Source organism: Cynoglossus semilaevis, chromosome Z, assembly GCF_000523025.1.
Source record: "Cynoglossus semilaevis isolate Cse_v1.0 chromosome Z, Cse_v1.0, whole genome shotgun sequence".
NCBI classification, from domain to species: Eukaryota; Metazoa; Chordata; class Actinopteri; order Pleuronectiformes; family Cynoglossidae; genus Cynoglossus; species Cynoglossus semilaevis.
The window spans coordinates 10,479,029-10,487,959 of NC_024328.1; the positions used below are offsets into that span (position 1 = coordinate 10,479,029).

The window sequence follows — 8,931 nt, forward strand, 5'->3', positions numbered from 1 at the left end:
TGATGTATGGTTTAGAGACAGTAGCAATAGGCAGAAGACAGGAGGTGGAGCTGGAGGTGGCAGAGTTAAAGATGCTAAGATTCTCTTTAGGAGTGACAAGAATGGACAGGGTCAGGAATGAGGTCATTAGAGGGACAACACAGACAGGAATGTTTGGAGGAAAGGTTGAGAAGCCAGATTGAGATGGTTTGGACATGTGCAGAGGAGGGACAGTGGATACATCGGTAGAAGAATGTTAGAGATCGAGCTACCAGGTAGGAGAAAGAGAGGAGATATATGGATGTAATGAGAGAGGACATGCAGATAGTTGGAGTCAAGAGTAGAAGATACAGAGAACAGGGAGAGATGGAAAACAATGATTCGCTGTGGCAACCCCTGAAAAAAGGGACAAGATGAAAGAAAAAGAAGAAAAAAGACAGTGGAGCTTCAAGATACGAGTTTAATCTGTTCCAAAACACCACTCGTAACTCTTCCCCATTAAAATTAATTGTAAAATAATCTCCACAGTTCTGGCTAAGAACAGCAAACCCATCCACACAACCATCCTTAACCCCCACGTCCACCTGATCGGCGAGGACGCAGCCTGCATCGCCTACATCCGCCTGACTCAGTTTGTCGACAGCCAGGGCCAGCCTCGTTCCAGTCAGTCGGAGGAAACTCGCGTGTGGCATCGCAGGGACAGCAAGTGGCAGAACATCCATTTCCACTGCTCAGGCGCTCCGGCTGCGCCGCTCCAGTGAGGTAGAAAACCACCTGACGTGAAACACTTTTTATTCCTCTCTCTCTTTTTCTATTTCTTCTCACTTTTGATCTTCTATTTGTTTCTTTCGTGTTTCTGATTCCCGCTTTTATTGGTGGTGGTTAGGAACGTTAGGAACATCTGTTAATTTTGTCTGACTGATGTTATCGGCCCGATATTAGCATATTTGGTGATGTAAGAATCGTTATCGGTTTATCCGGTAATGAAAACCCGATAACGCAATGCCAAATGATGTGTGCCCTGAAAATAGTTTTGGGGATAAACGGCTGTATATTAAAGTGAAAGTCACTAGATGGCAGCATTGCAGCTCATTTAATTAATCTCCTACTCATACAGTGGTTTGTACTGTACAGATAAATAAATAAATATTACCAGGCCTATATCAGTATTGGTTGATATCGGAATTGGAAATTAGGTTTTTGGACAATATCGGCATATCGGGTATCGGCAAAAAAGTTAATATCGGACATCCCTGTCAGTGGTCATTGTATCGGGGTTTTATTTACCGGACACTCTTGTATTTTCCTCCACAGGGATGAAGGCCGTAGGTTTTTCAGTGAGGAGTGCCCTGGAAAAGACCAGGAGGAGGAGGAAGATGAGGAGGAGAGAAAAGGATGAAAAAACAAGTTTCAGTTTCAGGCACTCCTCAGCCCCCTGCAGCAAACCCCTCTCCAGCTCACTGAGGAAGTCCAGCCTCAAACCCCCAGCATGCATCTCCTCTGTCACGACTACTGCCCCTATCTGTCACCTGCCACGACACACTTTCAGCAGCATCATCTGACTTTCTGCCTAACTCTCCAGCCTCCTCCTCCTCCTCCTGAACGATGGGTGGAATGAAGATGTTCTACGCACTTGTGTGATTCCCTCCCTCCCTCTGTACCTCCCCCATGCCCCAGAACTCCCCAAACTTTGAGTGACACCGTCTCTTTGTCCTCTTGTGAATCCACACCTGTGTGACACACTGCAGTGGGAATACAGTATGTAAAGTTTATGTTCAATCAATGTTGATGATGATGATGATTATTATTATTATTATGACACATTTGCAGTTGTATATGTCATTTGTGTAATTCTTGATGCCAGTGGTTTCTAGAATTTAAGAAAATATTTTTTTGTTTTGTTTTAATTTTTTTTTTCTCTAACTTTTTAAGGAAGCATGTTTTTTTCCATATTACCAGTGGCTGTTTTTATCGTGGCTTTTAAGTGAAAATGATATCAGCTGTTTTTGTATTTCGCCTTTCATACGTTTGCTATGCTACAGTGCCCAAACTCGTGGTCGGCCATTTACCTGCCAGTTTTCGTTCTACTCTTTTTGGAGGTGGATGGTGGTGGGGTCTTTTGTGGGGTGGGGGAAAAGGATTATGTTTAAAGCACAAGAGTGAGTCCTTGTGTTTGTTTGTGTTTGTGTTTTTTGTGTGTTTGTGTATGTGTGGCTGTGGGTTTGTAGGGGAAACACTGGAGGAGGAACCTGTTGTTTTGACTTTGTTTCAGTGTCAAACTGTCATGCATGGGTCTACAGCAGGGGTCGTCCACACTTTTGTGGCTACTTTTAAAATGGCCCTTGAAAATGTTAAATATATATTTTAACTCAACATACTTTAAATATACATTATATGTTGGGATACTGATTCAATGCACGTAGCTTCATGGCACAATATGATACAATTCTTACATTTATTTTATTGCTCAGGATCTTCCAGTCCTCCCATTTGTAGATCCCGATCCACTTATTGGCCACTGCTGGTCCATATTGTTCTCCTCTTCTGAAGTGACGATCACTAAACTTTAAACACTGTCGAAGTAAAGAAAAGCGGCATTTTATACACAAACACACCAGTGAAAAAGTGCTGACGTCCAAAGTAGCCGGTGTTGTTACTATTCTACCTAAAGAATTCAGGGTATATATTTGTAAAATCGGACAAAAATAAGATTTAAAAAAAGACTTTAACTTGAAAAGACTATAACTCTATCTGTGCTACAACACTTAGAATTTATACGATAGAGTCGGTCTGTGTTGCAGCTTTTGTATTTTTACGCTTTTAAATTTTAAACAGGACCTGAGACCAAGACAATCACATTTTATAAGTCGTTCTTTCCTCCTAAATAAAGTTCAATATATTACAGTATATACAGTATAGTAATGCATTTTTGATACGATGTTACTTGAGAGACGAGACGCACACCGGGTGACCCCTACTGGACACCCGCAGAGTTGTACTCCTACTCAGTACTACTCAGTACTGTTTGTATTGTACTTAAAAAAAAGCACAGTCAGCGTGAATTTGGTCCATTCATAAATACTGCATTATTATCCTCCCTGCTTGGACCCAATGTAAATTGGCTGAAGAGCTTCATAAGGCTTAGGAGCCACAGGTTGTAGACCTCTGGTCTTCTTTTTGTCAGAAAATCATACTTCTAACTGCTGCCACTGTGCAGCCCTAGTGGCACATCTCAGCTTATTAAACCAGTATTTATAACTAAGCAGTGGGTTTCTATTTTAAAATCGAATGGCGCTACATCGACTTGACCGTTACCGGTCCCAAAGCTATAGTGAAAAGTACTATATAGAGTATAAACTATTTTTAGGGCACACTTCGTTTGGCTAAAACCCAGACATTGGGTTTTTATTATCGGAGGAAAAAACAATAACGATTCTTACATTACATAATATGCTAATATCGGGCCGATATTATCAGTTATGTACAGTACGTGGGTCTAGGTGTAAATAAGTGGTGTCTACAAGGTTCATCTGGTCACAGCCTTTGTCACTATTCTCTGTGTGTGTGTTGGGCAATGTATTTTAAGACCTGTCGGTAAAATCTGCAGGTGTCGTTCAGTGTTTACGAGGTTGTTGGAAAATGCCTTTTTTTCTTCGTTTTCCTTATTCTATGGACATATTCGTCCACCGCCTTTTAAACTGAGTGTTCAATTCGTGAAGTTCTTGAATTCGAAATTCGAGAATCTTTCGTCCTTTTCTTCGTGTTTCTCGTGTCGCTCTTTATGTTTCAGTATAGCGTTATTACGATGAAGGTATTGGTGCCAGTGCGACAGGATTTCACGGATGGACTTAGCAAAAACACTGAATATTTGATTTTGTCCGAGTGCGACTTTGCTCATCCACCGTTGACTGCCTTCTCATTTGTCTCCTCCTACTGGCCAGATCAAGTGGTAGTATGAAGAGGAGCGGGCAGTCATTTTGGTGAATAGTCCTCAGGTTTTTATTTATTTTAAATATTTATTTATTTATGTCATAGGTTTATTTTTTATTGTGCTTTCATTTGTTGTGTTTTCCTCTCGTTGTACAGCTCGTGTGCATTTAGTGTCTGCCATTAAAGGGCCACAGTTACGTGATCTTTTTAAAGGGATGGTACACGAAGTTGTGTTCTGCATGTTTTTTTTTGTAACGACCAACAATGGTGTGATTTTATTTTGATTTTTTTTTTGTCATGACTTATTTATCTGCAGTTTTTTAATCGTGTCTTTGTGCCTACATTTAACACACATATGTGACGCGAGATGATGACACGTACCTTCACATGCTTTTTTAATATAATTTGCCGACTCATATCAGAGTAATGACGTCCATGTCACTCGACTATTTGACAACAGACGGGGAATCCGTTCTCATTAGTGTGTTTAGTACGACATGGGTTTAATATGAGGGAGTACACAGTTATACACAGCTGTCATTTTCTCTTCATGACAGTCACTCGTTTGATCCCTTTTTTCACCGTTTTCTACTGAACGCTGTGTAAAAGTCGACATTTCTCTATTTTCTCAGCTTTGTAAGTGCATATAACTTTTTGTGTTAGAATGATTATATGGAAGACGATGATGATGACGATTATATTCATGACTCTGGAACTAAGGATGACGTTGACAATGATGATGCTGATTATTTTGCATGCTTCTTTATGTGGGCCCTGTGTTGTTGGCCTTTTGTATATAAAACAGAGAGAGAGTATATAAGAACCACGTGACGAGTGTCGCTTCGATGAGCTTATTAAATCGCAAGCAGCTCCCAGAGACCACCAGGGGGCGCAATCACACCACAAAAAGCACAAACCGATGTAGCGGTATTTTCATGTTAGTGGCAAATCTAAGAGGGGAAAACAGCGGTTCATCACAGTAGAGTAAGAAGCAGCTCCAAACCATTGATACGTCACAAGTCAAAACGCTGTGGTCTCTTCAGTTTGGCCTTGTAGTTTTAGGCCTCTCTCTCTCTGTCTCTCTCTCTCTCTGTCTCTGTCTCTCTTTTCCTTCGGACCTCTTTACAGCCGTTTATCCGCGGCTACCTTTTTTTTCTATTTCCCTCATTTGTCTCTGTTTTGGGTTTCTTCTGTAAAATAATGACTATCCTCTGGTTCTGACTCTATGGATTATTGCTCTGTTTGCTTAAATGCTGTTATGTAAATGTGTTAACGTGCTATCAATAAAAAGACAGTTTAAATGATAAATGATCCGTTATTTGTGTGTAATGACTAGCAAATGTTGGTGGGAATTAGGAGGGAAGATTCATGGACAGAGTGGCGCTTTGGCCCAGAGGCAATGTCTCTGTCATTGGTGTGGAACCCCAGGGTTCACCTCCTGGGTAAGGTCGAATCCCGGTTAGGGTGGTTGGTATGTGGCAGTCATGGAGACTGCTGCCCCCGCGACCCGGTGGATAAGCGGATTCATGGACAGACGTGAGGATTGTGAGAACGAGTAAAAACGATGGGTAAAAAAAACCCGAGTGACTACAGTGGCCTCTAGAGGAAACAGGTAGAATTTCATCGTGTCCCCATCCAAATGGAAATACTCTTGGTTTTAATGGGAGGTATTGTACTTAACAATGACTCTGGTATCAATCAAAACAGTTCATTTCACCTTATTAAACAAAATTGTAGCCCAGTCTGTGCTTTGGAAACACATTCTACCACAAAACACAGAACCAAGGTTGGGAAAAAAAATCAATTTTAAGCATTTTTTTATAGTATTAACAGACATTTGAATCGGTTTTTACTATATTACTTTACTGTTTTCAAATTAAAATTCAAAAACTTACTTTAATAATATTTAAATGGATACCTGGTCTAAATTCTGTGTACAGAAATTGGAAAAAATAGAAACACAAATATAAAATACACAAAAATAAACAAGCCACTAGGGTACACAAGCCAGTGCTACTAAAGTGATACTGTAGTGCCGGTCCCAAGCCCGGATAAATGGTGAGGGTTGAGTCAGGAAGGGCATCCGGCATAAAACTTTTAACCAAATCAAATATGCGAATCACTAAAACGATTTCCATACTGGATCGGTCGAGGCCCGGGTTAATGACCTGAATGTAGGCACAATTACAGGGAAAAGTAGAGAACTAGCTGATATGATGTAGAGAGGAACCTTGTGGGAACAGTTTGGAGCGGGCCCCTTCCTCTTCCAACATGACTGTGCACCAGTTCACAAAGCAAGGTCCATAAAGACATGGATGACAGAGTCTGGTGTGGATGAACTTGACTGGCCTGCACAGAGTCCTGACCTGAACCCGATAGAACACCTTTGGGAAGAATTAGAGAGAGAATTAGAGCGAGACTGGCCAGGCCTTCTCGACCAACATCAGTGTGTGACCTCACCAATGCGCTTTTGGAAGAATGGTCAAAAATTCCTATAAACACTCTCCTCAACCTTGTGGACAGTCTTCCCAGAAGAGTTGAAGCTGTAATAGCTGCAAAAGGTGGACCGACATCATATTGAACTCTGGGTTAGGAATGGGATGGCACTTCAGTTCATAGTATGAGTCAAGGCAGGTGAGCGAATACTTTTGGTAATATAGTGTAGTTGGAGTCAGAGTAGAAGATGCAGAGAACAGGGCAATATGGAAATCAATGATTCGCTATGGCAACCACTGAAAAAAGGGACAAAGCCGAAAGAAAAAGAAAAAAAAGAAGAAGAAGAAGAAGAAACACAAATATTAACTGATGGCTTTTTATTTTAGGATATAAAACAACATCTGTAAAAATTGGCCTTTACCATAAATAAATCACAATGTCATAAATAAATTACCAGTAGGCAAAAAAACACATCCCAACATCTCCTCTTAGACCGGTTTCACCAGTCTCTCACTGGCCTCCCACAGTTTTTTGGCCACACCGGAGTCTCTGGCGAAAGGTCGCAGTGTGGCGGGCCTGCAGTCCACGAAGTATCCCCCGCTGTGTTTGGCCGCTTCGTCTGACACTGCGCAGTAGATGACAGTTTGAGCTCCAGTCTCGCAGGGCACAAAAAACATCCACATGATCACCTGCATCAGCATCCGGAAGAGGAAGGAATAGTGGCAGGTCCAGCTGCTTTGGACAAAACCTAGAAGAACAAGGATGAATAATGAAAGGTCAGCGAAGTAACTATGCGGCTGAGGTTTGGACACTTGAAAATGTTAAGAGTCCATTCTCTGATGTTGCGCTACCTTTTATATACCGCCCTTTTCTTATAAAACTCACCAGGGTGCACAGCGTACGAGGTCACGTCCTTCCCTTCCATGATGCGACCCAGTTCCTGGCTGAAGTAGATGTTGGCCAGTTTGCTGCGGCAGTAGGTAAAGAAGGGAAGCAGATTGTAGTTGAGGTCCTGAAAGTCCAGCTTCTGATATTTGTAGTTGGAGCACGTGAGGGTGATGACTCTACTGGGGGCACATTCTTTCAGGCGCGGCAGGAGCAGATTGGTGAGGAGAAAGTGACCTAGGTGATTGACCCCAAAACACATGCTGAAGCTGTCGTCTGTCCAGTCGAGGACACCGGGAATGGCTGTAAAAGTAGATCAGAGGGGAGAGTGCTGTAAGTAGGTTTTTTGTTTATACCCCCACATTGTTACCCACTCCTACCTGCATTATTGATAAGGATGTCCAGTCTTTTCTCTCTCTGAAGGAAAGTCTTGCAGAACTCCCTCACGCAGCGCAGGTTGGCCAGATCCAGCTCCATGTGAGTGACGTTCAGGCTGTGACTTTTAAACTTGATTTCCCTCACAGCCTTCTCTGCTCTGCTGGGGTCTCTGCAGGCGATGACGACTCGAGCTCCTCTTAACGCCAAAGCAACAGCGGTCTCCTTACCAATGCCGGAACTTCCACCTATAAAACGAACAACGAGTTGAGTTTATTAAAGATTTTTTTTTACTATTCTTCGGTAGTCTCCACAAACCAGCACTTGCTTTATCATCTCCGCGAATCTTCCTCAGAGACACTATTTTTTTAGAACATACTATTAATGAATACCGACCCCCTCTACCTCCTTAACCGTCACTTCTGTCAACGTTTTGTTGCTGCAGTAAGAACTGCGGGTGAGAAACAACAGGACGTGTTTATTTACCTGTGATTAAAACCGTCTTGCCATCGAGTCTTTTCAGGTCGGTGCAGGTCCGTCTCTTTTTGAGCCATTTCAAAAAGAAGAAACAAACCAATGACGCTAAAATGGTGTAAAGCAAATACATTTTTCTGTGTTTGGATGAGCCTGGAGCTGAAGTCCTGCTGGTCTGTTAGCTCGCTAAGGGAAAAAAAATCGTTTCTTCCTTTCCTCGTTATTTTTCCATTATTTTTGTTGACGCGGTTACGCCGGCGGAAATAATATTACGCTAATGGATTACGAGGTAGCTTAATATTTATCTAAATTTTCGCATTTTAATTCAATGTTATAGTGTTCTTTCTCGAAGATGCCAAAGAAGGTAAACTGCGCAGGCGCCGCATGCTCTAGTATCGCATAGTCTCGCGAGAAAAGAAAAACTAAACAACTCAGGAAGTAAACGTGCTAGAAAAAAATAAAAGCATATGCCGGCATTTACATTTAGTCTAGCGACACAATATAAGCACTGAATGACATCTCCGTATTTTGTTAAATTATGGAATTATTCATTTACACTTCATTTTACTTACTACTTCATATAAGTATTCATTAGTTTTCGATCTTTTTCTTTAGGCTTAATCCCTTTTCAGGGGTTGCCACAGCGAATCATTGAATTCCATCTCTCACTGTTCTCTGCATCTTCTACTCTGACTCCAACTATCTGCATGTCCTCCCTCACTACATCCATATATCTCCTCTTTGTCTCCTACCTGGTAGCTCCATCTCTAACATTCTTCTACCAATGTATCCACTGTCCCTCCTCTGCACATGTCCAAACCATCTCAATCTGGCTTCTCTAGCTTTTTCTCC

General features: G+C 41.8%; 2 protein-coding genes and 1 long non-coding RNA gene across 3 annotated transcripts in view; 2 read left to right on the forward strand and 1 right to left on the reverse strand.

Annotated features, from left to right (window-relative positions):
• LOC103397867 (calcium/calmodulin-dependent protein kinase type II delta chain) overlaps positions 1 to 5,217 on the forward strand; it is a 60,518-nt gene extending 55,301 nt beyond the window's left edge. Inside the window, 2 exon segments of the mRNA XM_025052955.1 lie at positions 508 to 741; positions 1,294 to 5,217. Of these exon segments, the coding sequence (XP_024908723.1) occupies positions 508 to 740 (233 nt within the window). The 3' untranslated portion in view covers position 741; positions 1,294 to 5,217.
• A 1,494-nt stretch (positions 5,218 to 6,711) lies between these two features.
• Positions 6,712 to 8,473, reverse strand: LOC103397866 (retinol dehydrogenase 14). The gene is made up of 4 exons (XM_008336269.3): positions 8,092 to 8,473; positions 7,611 to 7,853; positions 7,231 to 7,533; positions 6,712 to 7,093 (listed from the first exon to the last, which is right to left on the reverse strand). Exons 1-4 carry the CDS (start codon positions 8,210 to 8,212, stop codon positions 6,834 to 6,836), a joined length of 927 nt encoding a protein of 308 aa, XP_008334491.1. The 5' UTR covers positions 8,213 to 8,473; the 3' UTR covers positions 6,712 to 6,833.
• Positions 7,778 to 8,931, forward strand: part of LOC107990261 (uncharacterized) — a 3,444-nt gene continuing 2,290 nt past the window's right edge. The window contains exon 1 of the long non-coding RNA XR_001761810.2: positions 7,778 to 7,871. This is a non-coding gene — a long non-coding RNA (uncharacterized LOC107990261). The remainder of the gene's footprint in view (positions 7,872 to 8,931) is intronic.

Bases quoted from the DNA above. Each gene is read 5' to 3' on its own strand.
- LOC103397866 (XM_008336269.3), bottom strand. From the start codon at position 8,212: ATGTATTTGCTTTACACCATTTTAGCGTCATTGGTTTGTTTCTTCTTT. The intron at 7,854-8,091 runs GTAAATAAACAC...TTCGTTTTATAG, and splicing joins CAAGACGGTTTTAATCACAG to GTGGAAGTTCCGGCATTGGT. The intron at 7,094-7,230 runs GTGAGTTTTATA...TTGTTCTTCTAG, and splicing joins CTCGTACGCTGTGCACCCTG to GTTTTGTCCAAAGCAGCTGG.